This window comes from Podarcis raffonei, chromosome 4 (assembly GCF_027172205.1).
Source record: "Podarcis raffonei isolate rPodRaf1 chromosome 4, rPodRaf1.pri, whole genome shotgun sequence".
NCBI classification, from domain to species: Eukaryota; Metazoa; Chordata; class Lepidosauria; order Squamata; family Lacertidae; genus Podarcis; species Podarcis raffonei.
The window spans coordinates 65,720,087-65,740,661 of record NC_070605.1 but is presented as its reverse complement, the minus strand read 5'-3'; the positions used below and the strand labels follow the sequence as shown (position 1 = coordinate 65,740,661).

Here is a 20,575-nt window from a genome sequence, read left to right as displayed (position 1 = left end):
ACCCCTAGCTGTCTCTGACAGACAATCCCCTGCGCACCCATTACATTGAAGGAGGCAAGGCTTCCTTTTCTCTGAGCTAGGAGATAAGCAAATCTTCTAAACTGGTGTTAACCTATGACAGTAATCTAAAGGGAACGTATTTAATAATGAGCCTGCATGGTAATATTGCATAGTTATATGACATTTTCAGAGGATCAGAGAAGTGTTTTTATAGAAAAGCATAAAAAATACACATATGCATTAGGCATTCTTCTTGATTTCCCTTTTTAATCTCTCCCCCCCCCGCCTGCTCCTTTCCTTGTAGGACTGCCCTCCAGCCTTCTCCCCCCACCTCTCCTTTACATAGAAATTTGATGAAAGCAGTACAATACTTGGACATCAGGACCTTCTTATACTTAATATTTGAGCCTCATCAGATCAAGCTGACGCCACGAATTCTGTGAGCATTGCAAAGCTGGCTTTGTACTTAACCAATTAGAGGAGGTTCGGAAGTGGTTCCAAGGTTTGCCCGAAAGCTGTGTGACACGGATGATATTTTCAATGCAAAAGTACGAACTACCGCACAAAAGCACTTCTGAGTTTCTTTTAAAGGTAAAGGTACCCCTGCCCGTACGGGCCAGTCGTGACCGACTCTAGGGTTGTGCGCTCATCTCACTTAAGAGGCCGGGAGCCGGCACTGTCCGAAGACACTTCCGGGTCACGTAGCCAGCGTGACGAAGCTGCACTGGCAAGCCAGCACCAGCGCCGCACACGGAAACGCCGTTTACCTTCCCGCTATAAAGCGGTACCTATTTATCTACTTGCACTTAGGGGTGCTTTCGAACTGCTAGGTGGGCAGGAGCTGGGACCAAACGATGGGAGCTCACCCCACGCGGGGATTCGAACCGCCAACCATACGATCGGCAAGTCCTAGGCACTGAGGTTTTACCCACAGCAACACCGCGTCCCCCGAGTTTCTTTTACTTCAGTAATTATTCTCAAACCCAATATCAGACACACAAAAGCAGCAATGGCTGACATTAAAATTGTTTAATAGTACCTGCTATGTACATAGAATCCTGTTCATTTGAATGGATACATATTACTTCTAATCTTTTTGGCTAAAGGTACTTTAATGGTATGATAAATCATAAAGATTGTAATTTAGATATGCCAAAGGTGGAGCACCAGTCTGTGCAAGTGTTGAGCTGAAAGTGGATGCACAACACCTCAGGAATCAGCTTACCCACAAACCAGCATATGATCTTCCTTAGTGGTTGTGCATAGATCTGTGTCTAAAGAACTCTGGAATACTAAGTTTCTGGGTATAGTGTTTTTTACTGCAGCCTCTATCACTAAAATATGTGAGGGAAAACTTTCGAAACGGTTTCTTGCTTTCAGAGTTAGTTGCTTGCTTATCTCACTACAACCCCCACCCCTAATGTATGTTTGGTTCATGTGTATGAAGGGGAAATACTCACAACTCAGCATTTCATTATATGTGGCTTGTTCATCTTTGTTGCACTGTTAGTGTATTGTGAGTTGGACATCATGATCAAATACATGAGTAACAAGACATGGAAACACTTCATTATCAGATTTGTATAATCACTAGGGCTGGACAGTTCTGATACAATCATCAATAACTGTGGGAAACAGCTCTCCCCCCCCCATTCTTTCATCTTGTGGTTTGGAATTGTTTATATTTGTATCATAGACCTACTTTTAACGTAAACGTCATTTTCCAGCACATTTTCACTAGAAACTATTGCTAGTAGAAAACTGCATTTTCCATTGCGAATCAGCAGTTTTTTTGCTCTATCTAGGCAGAGGAAAGCACTCTGTGTCAGGTTGTGCTTTTCCCCCACTTGCCTCAAAAGTCTATCCAGGTTTAGTTAGAACTGAGCTACATCAATTTGTCTCATCAGGTGGTACAACCAACAGTACTGGCTGAAGACACACAAGGCTGCCACCTTTGTGAAGCTCAGTAGGTCTGGATGTAGCCAGTGCTCCACCTGAGATGGTTCGCTCCACCTTCCTGCCTGATTATGTCGAGTGGTGCACTAGCATCCTAGGGCCAGTCTGATGGCTTTGCCAAGGCACTCCTCAGATGGCTCCTTCTTCTTTGGCCTTCTTTCATAATTAAAACACACACACAAAAATGTGGCATTGGTTAAACTGATCTGGATTTCATCTTGCTTTTCCTGCTTCAGAATAGAATGGGGATCACTGGTGATGGAAATGGATTATGGCAGATAGAAATGAGAATCTGGCTGTTGAGCTATGCCATGACCAAGAGACACATGAGAGAAAATGGTGGGTTGCAGATTAATGTGCTTCAAATGCAACTCTGTGAGCATGCTGCTGTAATGACTGAGGGCATGGGGCACAGCATCCTGCTTCTCTGTCTCCTGGCCCCACACCTGTCCAGCCCCCTCTTCTGCCTCAATCTGAACTGTTCTCTGCCCCCGACACTTTCTGCTCACTAAACCTTGTTACACTCCCTGCGTAGGACCCTTCCTCCTCGCAGTCTGCTCTTCCTCCCTCTTTTCCCTCTGGCCACTAATTGTCATCCCATAACCAATCCGCTGGCTCTGAGATGTCTTCCCGTGGGTACTCCCTTGGGGGTTCCCAAACTGGTGCTTGCCACCACTCCTCTGCATCCAGCCAGTCAATGACAGATTATGGTTGCAGGGTCCAGATTGGTTCATGTGGGGAGAGGCGGTCCTTGAGGTATTGTGGTCCTGAGCTGTTTAAGGCTTTATAGATCAAAGCCAGCCAATGAATGAGCATGGAATCTTGTTAATGGCTCAAGGCTCTGGAAGCTAACCATGGAATTGTGTATTGCTGGCAAAAGATAGAACGAAGTGTAACCATAACTAGATAGGGTAGAAATGAGATGCCCTTCAAAAGGAATATTGTAGCTAAATGCCTCAGTATTTTGCAGACAATAATGATGTGTGTTAATGACTTGCAGACTCAGCCTCACAACTTCTGTCAGGTCTGACCAATTTATTTTATTGAGATCAAACAAGCATCAAAGCTGAACGCCTGTTATTTCTAAGGCCTCAAGTACACAATTGCCCTATTCATTCTGTTACTAATAGGCTGTGTTTTATGTTTTCTCAAAGTGCTTGCAAGGTATATGGAAACTATATACTTAAAAACTTTATACTAAAAAACAAACAAAAACAATTTCTTTGCTGTATAGGGAAAAGTACATTAAAAATAATTTATGCTACATGTTTACCCCCCCCCCATGTGAAAATCATTTTAAGATGGGCTTCATGCAACAACACAGATGTAGGCTATTGAGTTTGCATTGGCAGAGAGGTGCTATTTGTATTATTTTACTAGGGCTTCATGAATGCATGTAAAATGGATGAGTCCCCTGTATTCAGCCTAATTGCCTAATAGAGGCCTCCACCTGTGAAGTCTTGACATAGCAGATGCTGTGATGAGAATCTATTAAGCTATATTGGCTGCTGAAAATCTTGGATCTGATACAATAAACAAACAATAGAAAAATAATTTTGCTTTATTGCATCTAGGTTGCTCAGCTCTCCCCAGTTTAATGGGATGCCATCAAGTACAAAGTCTCATTAAATCTAATGGTTTAATTCTGATCTCACAGAAGTTTGAATGTCATCAGCTTCTATAAAACTCTTTGCAGCAACTGTGTTTTCGCAGCATGACATACAGCAACATGGGATCTAATACAATATAACTGCAATTAGACTGCCGGTTCTTTTCAAACAGCCAGAACCTCAAAACACCTGTGAAGGCAGGATTCATTTTCTGCAGAGCATGTGTACGCTCATCTGGTGATAAATGTAAGGCTGTAATAAATTCCTTACATCAATCTGCACAGATCTGCATGACGATTACCCTCTTCCTTAAAGCATATGTTTTACTAGAAAGGACCAGAGATTTCAAATAAAGTTGCTTGCAGCAATGGATGCATCTCCATGATTCATTACTTGTGTGAAGAAGTGGCTAATGCAGTTCAAAGCAATTTAAATCTCACAAGAGAACACACACATACACACAAACTTCAGATTTTCAACACCCCCCCTTTACTTACTTTTATTAAACTCTACACACACTATGCTTTTAGAGCAGGAATGCTAATCAGCTAAACTTTACTCATAGTAAACCCATGGAAATTAATAGGCTTAATTTAGTCATGTCCATATTTTTTTATTAACCATATTTAGACATAGAACCTGAATATTCAAATGATTTTTTTATTTTTTTTAAAGAAAAACACCCTTAAAGCTTTGGTGTCCCTATCCTTGTTAACTTCCAGTTTTTATTACATTTTAAGTTCTGGACTCATTCTTCCCAGCAGCAATTTTGCATCTTGTCATAGTGACATGAAAATGTACCATAAATAATTAGTGCTGTGATTTAAATAATACAGCAGATATGGATACATAGATGGATATCTTTACACAGAAGAAGAATTTAAGTGCATAATAATTTCCTTGGGATTTTTAGAAAATTTATTGGACATTTGTATATAAATGTGCTCTTATTAAAAATGTAGATGCAAAAATGAACCTACCTCCACCTCCACTCTTTTTTGTCCCCTTGAAAGTATAGCTTCACATGCTGTTTATGTGGGTTTTTCCTCAATGAATTTACCTTTCAGGGTGATGTCATTTTGAATAAACACTGCATTTAACACAGCGAGAGTCAGAAATTTGCAAGCTTTCTTTTTATACTTGCTGGTAATATGGATCACGCTCTCTCCTTAGAAATGCAAAAATGTACACGAGGACTAAATTATAGTCTACATTTTAGAATCAGTGACAGAGGACTGGGAAGTATGGAAAAGACATATGGTAATTGGTGATATTGACAGTGATGTTCTAAGGTTAGCCAAGTATGTATACAGAAGTCCAGCTTTTCTGCTGTTCAGGAAAGAGATCTTTCTCATTCAGCTGCAGCTTGGGCCCTATGTTCTCAAAGTGTGAGTGGAACCAATGTATTAGGTGGGTATCAGCACTATTTTAATGATCCACTGTTTGAAATGATCCAAACAAGGGATGTGTTCCTCTCTAGATCCGAGTCTGAGCTAGAATTCTAATAGCAGCTGCTAGAGCCTTAATTTCTTGCCTTTTGGGCCAGTGCCCAGAACAGCCAGGTGGATCATATCCCCAAACAAGGGCATTAGAAGGCCCAGAAGTGAGGTATCACTCCTACTAAAATCATTTTGAATGTCTGTTTATTCCAATCCAGAGATCCTCATGGACAGCAGTGAAAAGGTTAATACTGTGCACAAGAATCTAATTGTTTTATTTAAAAAATAGATCACTGGTGTAATATTGTGGGGAGGGCATCCAGAAAGCTGGAGTAGGTTTAAAAAGCAGATCTGTGTTTGAAAAGCCTATCAGCACTACCTAGCCTTAGACCCTACTTTGGCCCTGTTCAGCCAGATATGGCTTAAGACTATGGGTGGAATCCAATGTAGCACTAAGTGAATGTCCCGTCAGCACAAGAATTTCTGCTTGCACAGCACAATATTCTCCCCCTTTCCTGCACCCCCCAAAGTTTGTTCTAGGTGCTTACCAGCCCTCTGGAGCAGATTTGGGGAGGGTGTGGGCAGAGGAGAGGGGGAAAGTCCTGTTGCACAAGTAGAAACCCTTCTGCTGATGGGATAGGTTTGTTGAATATCACCCAGTGTTATCTGATGTGACTTTCTGATTAACTACATCCATAATCATCATTGGTCCCTGCTCAACCTACATCATTGGACTTTTACCCTTGACTTTCAACACCCTCAACTTTCAGTACTGAGACCCTGTTGGATCAACTGGTTGCTATTGCCACTACCTACAGCCACTAACCTCTCTCTTGTCAGGATTTTTAGTTTTACCTTACAGCATCTGAAAGAGAAAGATGAAGGGGAAGAGACAAAGTAGCAGGGTAAGACACTAAGTGCCTGAACTGGATTTTTAAAAGATGCAACAATGATTTTTATGTTGACAGTGGGCAACCCAATAAGATTTCTGCATTCTTTATTTCTGTATCAAAATCCTATACAAAAATAAAGAGATTTCCCCCCTTTGTGGCAAATCTCACATCTTTTTTTTAAAAAAACTACTTAAAATGATATAATGTTGCAAAAAGCGGTTGAAGTCTTTGAAATGGCTGAACATCTTAATCTTATGCAGACTTAGGATGCTCTCTAAACTTGCCGAAATCAATAGACTTGATTGTACCAAGCTCTGCTTAGGAAAGTCCTCTTAATCTCTTAATAGCCTTAATGAAACCCTACATGCTTTCAATTATTAACAAATTTATGGAGGCCAATGATTTGTGTTTCAGATTATACAACAGGAGCGCTGTTAAAATGTTATCATGATTAAAAGATTCAACTGACATGCATGTTTACAACTCACTATATTTTCTTCTGGGACACGGGTGGCGCTGTGGGTAAAACCTCAGCGCCTAGGACTTGCCGATCGCATGGTCGGCGGTTCGAATCCCCGCAGCAGGGTGTGCTCCCGTCGTTCGGTCCCAGCGCCTGCCAACCTAGCAGTTCGAAAGCACCTCCGGGTGCAAGTAGATAAATAGGGACCGCTTACCAGCGGGAAGGTAAACGGCGTTCCGTGTGCTGCGCTGGCTTGCCAGATGCAGCTTGTCACGCTGGCCACGTAACCCGGAAGTGTCTGCGGAAAGCGCTAGCTCCCGGCCTATAGAGTGAGATGAGCGCACAACCCTAGAGTCTGGCAAGACTGGCCCGAACGGGCAGGGGTACCTTTACCTTTTTATATTTTCTTGTATTTAAGATATAGCCAAAAAGACAATCTTTGTTAAAGAAATATTGTTGTCAAGTAAAAGAACTTTGCATATCTAATGACGAACAGTTGTCATCCGTTTCCCTCCGATTCAGAACATTTGTTTGGTCAAACCTATGTTTTCTCCAGCTTGTACCACACCACAAATGAAAATATAAAGCTGCAGCCTTCCCATATACAAGACAAAGGAAAGAAAAGCTAAAATGGCAGAGCAACATCTGATTCTTCAGACGCTGTGGGTGGAGTGAGCTGTCTGAACTGTAACAGGCGCTGGATCCCAGACGAGGTGGGTAGATGCATAGCTGTTTCTCCTCCTCTCCTGGTTTTGATCTTCCCTTCCTTTGATGAATTTAGACCCACTTCATACGTTTACAAAGAAATGCTATTAGCCATCAAAGGATTTCCATTGGTGCTGACTTAACTCTCCCATGTTGAGGAGGTGCTTTAAAAAAAAAAAGCCAGTGAAATCATGGCACAATTGTGCACAGAAACAAAATAAGCAGGATAACCAAATTATGTCTACATTTTGTTTTCAAAAGCTGATTTACAGCATTAACAGTTAGCTTAGTCCTAAACTGCCTAAGCCAGTGATGGGGAACCTTCAGACTACGGACCTAGTATGGCTATTTTGGGTGAACCACGCTTGCTTTTTTTGTGCTTGACATGATGTTTTTGAAATATCAAGTGGTATATATATACTTATAAATGATGAATGAATGAATGAATGTCTGGTGTCACTTGTCAAAGTAACCCATGGAGGCTTAGCCACTTCTGAATCTGGTCCTCTGGCCAAATCCTACTCCCCAAATTGATTTCAATGGGCTTCAGTACATCTTACACTGCATAGAGAGGCCTGCATTTCAGCTTTTGATTTTGCTTTGTTTTTCTGTGTCTGAAAACAATGAAACTATGTTTATCATTTGAACAAAAATAAGTATGTCCAGATTTATTAGCTAGCACTGATTTTTTTTTTTGGGGGGGGTAAATGTAAAGCACAGGACACAGTAAGATAATGAATAAAATTCAATTTCAACAAATGTATTTTTCCATTTGGCCGGGATATCATCGGTGTCAGTGTTTTGCCATAAATGTGGACATGAGAATGTAAAGGAGCCGTATCAGTTTACAGAGGAAAAATGTGCAGCTGTGCTCATTTGTTGGATGGGATATAACTGTCTTCCCTTAAGGAAGTGCTTCTGTTTTGAAGATGCTGCACTCAAAAGAGAAGAGCATTTCCCCCCAGAATGGAATAGAACAGTCTTCCCTCAGGGATATGCCTCTATTTCAAGAATGTTGCACATTCCCAGCAGTCCAGAAGCAATGCATTTTATGCATTTGCACCACCCAAAGAGTGGAATCATTGTCATACTGTGCTTGCTGGTAAGGAGTTCTACATGCATCACAGGCACATACCATGAAATAACTGATGGCATGAAAGATCTTCCATGACTGCTAACAGCTTACATGAAACAAACACAGCAACCCTACCCTATAACCAGCACTCAATCTGTAATGATGGAACTCCTATGGACACTGAAACTGGCTAGTTTCAAGCTGAGACTACTCAGTTTCAGTCTCTTTCCAAATTTCCTCTTTATACAGTGTGAATTTCTCAAGTAATAGAGTACATATAGTTCCATCCTCTAAAAGCAAGGGTAGGGGAGCAAAACACAAATATGGTTAAACCTCCCCTTCCATAGCAAGATACCATCACCATGGCAGCACAGTTTTCTGTTGCCATTCATTAAATGCAGAATGGATATCATGCTATTGCTATGTAGGGCATTACATAGGACTCATGAGACATGAAATCTACAACCCCCTACCCCCGATAAAAAAAGGAACAGTAAGCTAAAGAACTGGTAGCTTGCTGTCTTTCCAGCATGCCCCAAAGCTGTCTTCAGGGCAGCTGCTCCACCTTGCATAGTGGTAGGGCTGGCCCTATGGCCATTGACCACCTGGATATGGCTTAGGGATGTCCGGACAAATGATACAGAATCTTCCTGCCTGAAAATCTATTGCTAAAATGTTAGGCTCTTTATTTGCTTTTTAAGTCATCTTGCCTAGATATACACAGAGGATTTTTCTATCCTCTTTATATCAAAATGTTGAGCAGAAAACATGAGTCATATGTATTAACAGTTACATTTTGTTCTGGGCTAATCCCACTTCTCAGCTTTAAGGAAGAAAATATTAAGAAATGATGGCATGTACTCAATTATCAGCAGCCATTTTAATTCCTGTACAAACATACCTAACTTTTCACACAGGAACAGAGCTAAAAGCTAACTAATAGTTGACCAAAATAGTATTTGTACAACCATACAAGGGATGGGGTACAATTCACATTACACAATCTACCACTGTCTATATTTTATTTTTGAGGTGGAGTGATGGGCATACATAAACTCATACAAGAGGTAAAAAAAATTACACACTTGTTTTGGGACAGAATTCTCTTACCAATATCTTACCAAGTGATGAATTTGCACCATTGTACCCAGACTTAGAATCCCTCGCTTGCCTTGTTAATTTCATCAGCTAATTTATTCCATCAGAACCTAAATCTGCCTCCTTTCCAATTCTGCCTTGGGGTTCTTTCCACCTTAACAGTACCATCATGTGTACGGGTAAATATTATATTTAATATATAAAATAAGTAGGGGAGAAAGTGTTCCATGTTATTTTCTGGGCAATATAAATCTATATTAACATACTAGCAGAACAGCAATTATTCTTCAAACATGTTGTCATTAATTTAGCTAAAGGCACTTGCTTTATTATTTATAACATATAAACATAAACAATAAAAAATATATAAAAGCCACAATGGGTATGTTCCACTGAAACCACTGGAACAACTTAATTGTTACTTAAGGCCCATTGCCTTCAGAATGATTGGCAGCACAACTCTCTGCATGTTTACTCAGGAGTCGATTCTACTGTGGTCAGTGTGATTTATTATCATATTAGTCACAAGAACCTTCAGCTGGAGAGTGGCCATCATTTTTTTCTGTTGTTTCTGACCTGAATCCAAATGGTGATAATAAAACATGATAATTTATCAGCCTAGAAGTTAGGTCCTAGCTTTGCTCCTCATAGTGGAGGCCATCTTGGTGCTTCTTGACATACGGGGCTAAAAGTAGCTGGTGCTGTATTTTCTGTGTTGCCTTCTAAACATGCCTCGGTAGCCATACATTGTGTGAAAAATGAGGAAGAGCAGTAATTAGGATAGGTGAGAGAATGTCACCTTTCTGTATCATTCTCTAACTGTATTTACATTTATAAGGCCCTTGTTTTTCTGCCCCATCTGCTTTCTTTTTCTTTTCATCACCTTTCTCACATTTTGTTCTCCCTGTAAGCTATTACTGGACCTCGTTTACTTCTCCCAGCAACTGACCTTTTCACCCTCTGCTTTGCCACTCCACTCTTCCTACCTCCTTCTTTGCAAACCACTGTAGCATCTCCCTCTGTTGCTGCAGCAACCTTGCAACTTATCCAAGTCTCAGCACTGAACTTTTGTAACCTTCATGCTTACCCAGACCACCTTCAATTACTATCGGTTTCACCCTTCACTGCCCCGTCTTCCTTCATCCTTGATCAAACCTTATCTTATCCCTGTATCTTTGATCCTATATGAACACTTACAGGAGTCAATTTCACAAAATCGATGAGGCTTACTTCTGCATAAATGCATTTTCTGACCAGGGGAAGCTCAAACGCCCATGAATTCTGTAGACTTTTCAATAAGCAATGCAATTCAGTGATCTGTATAGCACCTGGCATGCTGCTGGAACTGAATTATTGTTGAATAATAGCAAGAAGGCCTGTCCAGAAAGATATTCCCCTCCCAGGGGGCCACGTATGCCTGAAAGGGAGTTCTTAATACAGGGAAAGATGTGATTTCTGGAATCAGAGCAATTTAAAGATAACAGCATTTATTGTTCTGTGCCATCCATCACATACTGTACATTGAGCAGCCAAATAAGGAAATAACCATTCCTTTGGAGGTCCATTTATTCTGACAGCCTCCAAATGCGGATCTAAAGTATGTGAAATAGAATCATCCTAATAAAAAATGATGTTCCTATCCCCCTCCCCACCCTGAGCCAAGGGCTTTTCTCAGCAATTACCTTCCTAGCCCACACAGAAATACCTAATCCTCTCTCCGCGCAGCCACCCCCACCCCGCTGGATTTCCTCCCCCTCAGTAATGTATGCATCATAACCTCACGGTAATTCCCTCCTCCGTTCCCCTGGGAAGAGCTTTAAAGTCAGGAAACGCTGGAGGGATAAGCAGGCGCCTCGCTCCGCCAGGCAGGTGCTGCACCTACCGCCGAGGCCTCGCGCTGCTTCGGAGCAGGGAGTCTTCGCGCGCTCCTCCCCCCTTCCCCGCGGGAGGGGATGCGCGCGCGCGCGCGCTCCTACGCTCCCTCTCACTCCCTCGGACTCCATAGCAGCACGAGGAGGGCATCTCTCTCCGGGCGCTCGAATCCCCGCTTGCAAGTCCCACATGCAGCCCCCTCCCCAGGGCGCTCAGGGGGCCGCTTGACTTCAGATATTTTCGGCTCTGAACTCTCGTCATTTCCGCCAGTGTGAGAGAGGTGGGGGCTGCGAGGGGAGCGAGCGAGCGAGAGACAGAGAAAGAAAACGCGCGGCAAGCGTGCAGCTCCGCGAGGGAACAGCTCTGGGAACAAACGCGGCGAGAGCGCGGGGCTCCTGGCGTTGCTGCTGCTGCCGCCGCTCCATTAAGCCTTGGCGCCCTCCGTGCTCGTGAGCAGCGCCGGACAACGTCCCCCAGCATCCTGGAGCGGCAGCAGCCGCCGCCGCCGCCTCTCGCCCGCAGGTCAGAGGGGGCGGCAGGCAGGAGGCGTCGGAGCGTGCGGGAGCAGCAGCCCTCTTCTCCCGCTCCCTGCTGAGGAGGCAACATGAACTGAAAGCCCCCACAGGCGCCGGTACGCACACGCGCGCGCCCGCGCGCCACACCGACCCGCTCACACACAAGCGAGGGGAGACGAGCCGCGAGAGGAAGGCGAGGATTTTTTTTCCCCAGGCAGCCTCGCTGCTGCTTCTGCTTCTCCGCTCTCCGCCGTTTCGCGCCTTAACCGGCAAGAAGCTGAAATACGACCCCCCACAACCCACCCACCCAACTCTACCGCGGCTCCTAGGCCAGCCGGACCCGCCACCCGCCTTCCTTTTCGCGGTTCCTGAGGAGGAGACACCACTTCTCGCAAAGTTTCCCCCATGGCGCTCATTATGGAACCTGTCAGTAAATGGACCCCGAGCCAAGTGGTGGACTGGATGAAAGGTAAAGAGCGAGCCAGGAGCTCGGGGGCGGCGGGGGGTGGTGGCGGCTGGGTGCCCCCGGCCTCCCCTCCCTCTGAGGGAACGGCGTGGCTTGCCTTCCCCTCGCATGTTTGAGAGTCGTGGGAGAGTTGAATGTTGGAAAAGCTGGCTGGGTGTCTTAAGCAGGTTCTCGACGTTAGACACACAGACTAGAGCTAGCTTTCTGGGTTTGCCATTCGTTTTTATGTTTTGCTTTTGCTTCGTATCCCCGTGGACTCGAGGCGCCGCTTGGCAGGTGCTGTTTGCTGTCTCGCGGGGCGAATTGAGGGAGGCACCCAGCGCGCCTTCCCAGCCTCATCTCGCGCTTTCGTGTCGCCCTGGGCTTGGGCTCCGCTGCTCACTGCAGGCTAACTTAGGTGGCCTCCAGTGTAGCGCCCGGACATCCACTTCTGACCTCATCGAGGCATGCAGTTGCCTCGAGCTACATCTTCCAGCCTCCCATTCATTTACGGTACTTAGTTCTTGGGCAGTTAGGATACGGACCTTCGTTCCCCCGGTTAGGCGACGAGCTGAGATTGGAGTGGCTTTAAAAAAAAAAAACTTTTAGCAAAGATAGATTAAAAGCCTCGATCGCCAGACGGAATAGCAATTTAAAAAGCAGCAACAACCCAATGAGGTTAATTTGGAACAGGAAGGCTAAGGGCGTTTAATAAGCGTAATAATAATACCCTGTGGCTGTTTGTAAATATGCCTTCCACTTGGAGCACTTGGCGAAATGCGAGCCAGCGACCCAGAATGGCCAAGAGGCCATATGGAACTGTGGAGGAATGCTAAAACAATCCTGGCCATGGGGCGAGGGGCGGTGATGGAGGAGGATGACAAGGGAGATAGTGGAGAGCAGGTGCCAAGACGCAGCAGCGCCTCTTGAGGAGAGGGGCTGCAATAACAGCGCCAGCATGCTTGAGGAACAGTGGCTCTGGTGGCGGCGTGACCTGGCAAGGGAGGGAGCAGCTGGAACGACAGCCCTGCATGGGCGTGTGAGACCTTGCAAAGCTGATCTCCGGGTCAGAGGGCTGGGAAGGTGGCACAGCATCACATGTCATGGGAAGCATGTGCGCTGTGAAACAAAGCTACTGGAGGAAGGAGGGTGAACGGAGAACATGGTGTGTTTGCATCTCATAGAGAGTGACAGTCTGGTGTCCTTTAAAATGGTACATGCGTTGACTTGTACTGCTGCTCCTAAGCATTCCACTTGTTTCCCTTCAAGCCAAGCAAGGAGCACCACAATAGCAGCTGAGCTGCTGTAGCACTCACTTTCAGCAGCTGTCTTTTTGTCATTCCCATTTTGCTCTTTTAGCCCTGCTGGCATCACTTGTGAGGTTGGAATGAGATTTCTTTTAGTCGGCTCTCTCTAGCTTTCCTCCACTAGCAATTGTCAGTCCATTGTCCACTCCTAGCACCATTTTTTATTATTATTGATAGCATCAGAAACAGAGCTTTTTTTGAGGATGTGGGCTTAGATGATCAGTCCTGCTATTTACCCACTAGTTAAAGCCATTGCTTTATTTGTGGGTTGTAACTTTGAGGAAACTGACATTTTTTATTTTTACATGGCTGATAAAATGAGAAATTGTGCCTCACCTCTTCATTACATCCAGCTGCTGCTTGACTGAAACAGCTGAGGTCCATCTGTGGCCCACTCTTAAACACACTCTAGCTCTGTTGAATGCTGTGAACTTAAGTCTGCTTAAACATGCATAGAATTGCACTGTAAGCTTAGTAGCTACTGTTGTCAAATGTGCTTCTATCTCTTTCAGTAGATATGCTCCCCTACTTTTCAAGGAGAGCCTGTTTCAGTCAGCGCTCTTGAAACAGGCAGTTTCTTGCCATTTAGTATTTTGCTTACTCACTGTTTGGTAGTGGCTTGGCAGGGAATATATACTTAAACCTCATTGATTTCAGTGGGAGCTTTTCAGCCTGATTCAGTACATGTTTCCAGTACATTATTTTCTCTGAAGTAATTTCCAGTTTATTAAATAGGATTTACTATCAGGAAATGTGTGATTAGGATCACAGCTCCAAACATGTGCTTAACCCTGGCCCATTGAAAGCAGCACAACCAGAAAGTGCTTAACTTTGGCCGTATGGTGCCCAGAGACTAGAAACTTCTCTTATCCTGCATAGTATCATAGCTCATTTAGCATTTAATTGCCCTGTTTTGGTAAATGAGATCACCACATTCTGTGAGAATGAGCATTAGTACACCTGTTCTGTTTGAAACACTAAAACACTTTGCAGTTTTCTTTATCAAGACCCTGGTGTGGAAGATGTAGTTTTGGTTTTTAAATAATAAATTTCCAGGTCTGCAATTTTCCATGCAGTTGCAATCTCTTATTTACTGATACATAATTCTGGGCACGAATGAAGCCCAAGAAAGATGCTTGTATTTCTCTTTATTTTAAAATGAAAATTCTAGGTGGTTTAGATTTTTTAAATCACGTGTAAAAAATATTACATCAACATTCTACACAATGTGTCTCAATAGATATAGCATTGATTTAGCTACAGTTTCATTTTGTAACGTTTCTTTGAAGGTTCCAAGATGTGATAAATATTATAAGAGGACAATTGTGTGTACAGTGGTGGTGGTGGCGGTTGTTTTTTGTAAGAGCAGTAATATCCTTTTTAAAAAACATCCCATGTCATTTTCCAAACGTGGAGCTTCTGAATGAAGCATTGGAAATCAATATTTCATTGTGAAATGTATCACAGAATATGGAATTATGCCTGCTTATCCTGAGCACCCAAGGATATACTTTGAGGCTTTTAGCATAAATAGCCCATATTTTAAGATACATTGTTTATACTGGCATTGCTTTTGACTATACTTATCGTCTTTCTGCTTGTTTGCCTTCCCAGTGTAAAAACAACAATATGAGCATATGAATGTGGGTTACAGGAAAGGCTTTCATGTATTAGAGATAACTCCAGTTTTCATATTTATTTTATAAAATCCCAAGTATGAAAACTGGAGTTCTCTAATCCTAGCTTGTAGCGTGAATAAATCTAGCTAGTATCAAATATATCTGTGAAGCTGGTGCAACTGAATGACTGATTTATGAAGAACTGCTATGTTGTGGGCATTATTTCTCAGACTTCTTTACCTTGCTAATGCATGGCAATTTCATCCTCCTTAAAACTTGAGGCATATGGTCTTAGTTATTTAACTCTTGTAAGTATTTCCATAAATAGTTATGTAAGCCTGTTTAATAATGCTTATTAACTATATACATGGTTCCCGAAACAGGGCAATGATTTGCTGTTCAGCAAAACTGCAAAACAGTAGACAGTATTATGGTAAAATGCTTCATAAAAATGGAAGGTCTAATACTTTGACCTTATTCTATTGGAATCAATGAAGCTAGTTCATTTCATTACCGTTCAGTTGATGCCTACTTAGAACATTTGGTTTCTGAATTGGTTGTGTATGTGCATATTGTGCATGTCAGGTCATTAGGTATAGGACTGAGGTCTGAATATCTTGACTAATAAAGCAGAAGTTACTAGCCTATACTTATAACTTTAATTTGTGTAGTACTAGTGACTGGTTTCCCTGTTTAAACAACTGCTGTTTGTGTTTCTAAAAGAAAATCAATTAGCTATTTTCCAGTTTTTTCTTTACTGGTATATCCACTTCACACTTAATGGACTTGGGAAGAGAAGATAACAGTAGCCCAAACTCACTTATGTGCACGAACGAGCTTTCAATAACATTAACATGCTTGAAAGTATCCTATATTATGACTTCATTGTTTTTCCTCACCAGAGTCTGTTTTTATGAATACCGAAATAAACAGAAGCGCACATGTAACTTGCTCATTAAGAAATGTGTTTGGCTAAAATAAAATAAGCATTATTCTTGCATGGGGCATGCCATTGTGTGACAAAAACCTTTGGTTTTCTTTCTGTGTTTACAGATGTAGTTTTTCTCTATTCCCACTTCCATGTACCCTGAGGCTTCTGCTAGTACTATAGATATTGAAAATATGGGGAGGAGAAGCAGAAGAACCAAATCTTATGTCCAGTCACAGGAGGATTGCAGGAGAAGTTTACATATGAACAAACATTATAGAAACATTTAATCTTTTCATTTGTAGAAACCCTGGTCTCTGTCATGGTAGATCATTTGTCTGAGAAAGGCTCACAGCTGCCAGTTCAGGTGGAAGGCAGGATAATTGGGAGTGCTGCCACCTAGCAGATCTACTCATGTGTAAATTTTGTTGTAGGCTTCAAAGGTATAACTTAAGCCAGGGCATACCATTGTAATGAATTTTAATATAGCCTTATGCCACGCAGCTTTATAATTTCCTGGCTACCCAAGCTCATATAATATCAGTTATTAAAAGTTTGTTTATCTGACTTCTGATTAGATCTAATATGCAGCAGTGTACATTATTTGAATTCTTACAACATAAACCTTATGTGGAAAAAGCACTGTGAGATGTCCTATTATTATAAATATATTACAATAATACATAAGAATTATTTTGCGACTTCTTCTGCTGTGACATTTCTGGAATATACTGCAGGCCTTTAATGACAATGGGGACTCTTTGGGCTGTGGTGCAGTGTTTTGAGAAAGGACTGCAGATCCAGGGAGCTTCCTTTCAAGCTATTCAAGGCTTCCAGGTTGCAGCATGGAGGATCTTGCACTAAGTCCTGCAGCCCCTCTCCTACCGAGAAGAACCTCATTTATTATTTCTAAATTGAAATGATGAGAAGGAGGAAGTGTGCTCCCTTATCTATGAGTTGCCTGCAACTCTGAGTAAGCAGGTTCTGTTCATGCAACAGAATTTCTTCTTCTTCCTATGCCCCTCCTTCATGCCCTGAAAATCTGGAGGGTCTCCTAACCTTCTGGAGCTGATTCTGAGCGTGTGTGGGTGGCTGCAGGAAGAGAGGAAGTGGAAGTCTGTTCCATGCATGCAATGGCAGCTGCATCCCTCACTCCAAAGAAAGTTTTGTCTCCTGTGTGAAGCTTGCATATAACACTCTTCTGTAATAGTGCTGTAGAATTTCCAGTTCTGATTATTTTCTGCCATTCTATGTAGGCTTCTAAATGTGATGGAATGTGGCTCAGAGTAACAAAGTATGCACACAATGTACAGGTATGTTGTAGCAGCACACACTATTTTAACAAATTCCAAATTCCAATGTGTGTATCAGTGCAAGCTGTGTGTACGGATTACAGTGGACCCCAATAAATTTATTGAATTGGGTTTCAGTAATTTTCCTGGATACACCCTGGCATACATTGCAACTGAATCCGTCATAAATATTGTCCTTGAATTGAGAGGCATAGGATCTTAACATATTGCTTCTGATATCAAATATAGACTTTTTTGGGTGGGATTATATGCATATTTAATCCCCCACACAAATTGAGGGGTGAAATTACATTGACCCATGGTGCAGTGAGGTACAGAAGGGCTCAAATGAACATTTTGCCCCTGGACTATCAGAATCTTTAAAAGAGCCTGCCTTTGTTTGTAAGGGCTGACCTTATTATGTATCTTAATAAATAAATCAAGCCAGGTATTTAATGTCTTGCTCTCTTGTTCTTCAATATTGAATGCATGAAGAACATGACAGTAGGGAATGTAATGGTGGAAATGTCAACATTTGGCCTGAAGCAATAAGAAAACATGGATAAATGACTCCAGACTATTTTATAACACTTTGTAATTTATAATTAACATAGGTGTGATGCTTATTTCCTACATATGAATGGCTGGGGAGTAACTTTCATAAATTTTAAGTATTGTTCCATCATAAATCTAGCAAGAGCACTGGTACTTGTCCCCCCCCCCCCAAATCCTTCCTATTTTTGATTTTAGGATTAAGTTATTGGACTAGATGGACTGACAATTAACTGAAATATGTGCTTATCACTATGCTATTTTGTGATACGAGAGATTTGAAACTGCTGATACCCAACCTTGAAATATTATTTGATTGAGCTATGGAGGAGGGTAAGGTATTAATAGTCTCCCAGAGAAACCACCTGTTGCTGAAATAGTTTTGCAGCTGATATCTTGTGTTGTGGAAATTACTTGAGTGCCAGTATATTACTGCAAAGTGGTTCTACACAGCTATCAAACATGTATATTGAAGGTACATGACAACATGAGTGGAAGTTAACATGATAGGGAGGACAGTTTGGATAATGATAATTGTAAGTGGAAATGATGCCCTTGACAGATGTGAGCTATGTGTATGTCATTCATCAGTGTAGTTATGGAGTAACTGAGAGAGCTTCAAATCATTTTCTAAAGTCTGATAAGTTATACATTCTGTTTTGAAGTGATGATTAAATGCATATTGTCAGGAATTATTTAGATTTTTGTTTATTTTTGTGTGTGTTCATTTTCTGTAAAATGAATATAGATCACGTGATATTCTTCATATTACTAAGAAAGGATATTAGCATATTTTTAGATATACTTAACAGAAAAAGTGTATTTGAACTGTTCTTGCAATTAGCAAATTGTAATTTTCAGGTAACAAAAAACCAGGATCAATTCAACTATTGCATTGCTTTATAGTAGTTATTGTTCCAAAGCAATCTGGTTTTACTGTGTTTTCCTAGCTTTCCACTGATCCAGTCTTTCACGTGAATTAATCCACCTTTGAGCTAGCTGAAATAGTAGTCTCTGTTGTGGTTGTGTAGTTTGGAGCAGAAAAAATGGGGAGAGGAACAATGGCATTTGGCATTTGACTCTCAGAAAGAAGTGATCTGGCAGGCTTGGAAAATTGGCTTTAGGAAAGGGGCCTTCCTCCTTAATAGAACCTTGGAGGATAGGGGAAAGAGAACATGACTCTTGCTGCCAGTTGGCTCTCAACAAAATGATCTGTGGAGAAGAGACTTAAAGAGGTGTGATTTGGCATTTGCAGTGATAATTTGTTCTTCCAATGACTATCAGTCGAGCTGAGAAAGAACAGGAATATCGTTCGTAAATATGTTGTCTTTTCACACTAATATTCTGTGTGTTTTTGTGTGGTTATTGCTTGTTATGTCTTCCGTAAACCTAGTCCATTGATTGGGCCTACAAATAAAACAAACACATGAGATTTATTATAAGCTTCAAATAGCCCTAATCAGGTTTCGGTTTTGTTATGAAGAACCCAGCTGCTTCTGCTTCTGTTATGATTATTATTTGCTTAGCATTGTATCTAGTTGCTTGCATAGACCTAAAACTCATATATTTGCTTTGTGTGTTAGCTAACTTCTAACACACACCAATATTAAATGCTACTGATATAGTTTGCTATTACTATGTAACATATTACTTAACGTATATGCTTGTTAATATACAATATATAAGAACAAAAATACTGCACTAAAAACTATGGTCAGCATACGTTAGGTGAAGTTTTCAAACAACAGATTTGGCACAAACTGATAAGCAGCAGAAGACCACTCTTTGGCCATTGTTTAACATGCAAAACTAAGCTGGGTTGGTTGGAAGAAACACTTGGGGATAAACAAACAAACATTAGCACAATACACATAATAAAAATACAGTAATAATTCCAGAAGTTATTGGTTTTATTAGTAAAACCATCACACATGACTGGTCTGTGATCTGGTATAGAGGCATAATATTTTCAATCTCTAACCCTTTCTACGAAACTTAATATAAAATTTCACATGGTGTTCTTTGTTTCATCCGGCACTCCCTTTCCTCAGCAACAGGTCTGGCAACTGTTACAGATACATTGTATACAAGTCATATATGTATGTTTATTGATGTTCAGCAAATAATACTATTGAATAGAAAAGTGCAGAAGTATAGATAAATACATCAGCTTCATAGACTGAGACTAAAACCTTTGGCCTCTCACTTAAGAACAACCCTGCAATGATCAATACCCAATGCAGGCCATGGGGCAGGGTATGGGCTTCTTCCCCTGGACAATGTTAACCAATATGAGGAAAACATAACTGCCATGTCATTTATTTATTTTTGGCATGCCCAAATTCTCAGCTTCAAATTGAGATACTTTACATAAGGAGCCAGGGTAAATAAAACTGCTGCTTGAAATGTCTAAGAATGGGCATGGGTCAGTATATTTGGAAGGCTGTTAGTTTCCTAAAGTATCTGTGTATTGACCATACTATTCACAAGATATGTTGGATTTTCAAAACAACCCTATGACACAGGACACAATGCATTTGGGCTGTTTTGCAATTTAACTATTTTTACTATTTGAGGAAACAATGTTAAGCACAAAAATATTTTAAACTAATATATTGATTACCTTATATAATTTCCCCAACAATTATTAAAATCTTGCAAATCTTAATGAAGCTGGTCATACTACAAAAGCTAACTGCTATGTTTCCAGTGCTTAGTAATAGTAAATGTTAATGCTATTAATAATTTTATTTCTACATACTTATATATAAGAATATATAAGAGGTGTTCCACCTCCCTAGCTAGACTG

General features: G+C 41.5%; 1 protein-coding gene across 13 annotated transcripts in view; it reads left to right on the top strand.

Moving 5' to 3' along the window:
- The window catches only part of CNKSR2 (connector enhancer of kinase suppressor of Ras 2), a 237,459-nt gene that overhangs the window by 87,361 nt on the left and 129,523 nt on the right, over positions 1-20,575 (top strand). For 2 of the 13 annotated variants that reach the window (XM_053387074.1, XM_053387070.1), the window contains exon 1: positions 11,074-12,092. The exons of the other annotated variants lie outside the window; for them this stretch is intronic. In XM_053387074.1, the coding sequence (XP_053243049.1) occupies positions 12,029-12,092 (64 nt within the window). In that variant the 5' untranslated portion in view covers positions 11,074-12,028. Of the gene's footprint in view, positions 1-11,073; positions 12,093-20,575 lie in introns of those variants that run through there. 13 annotated transcript variants of the gene reach the window in all.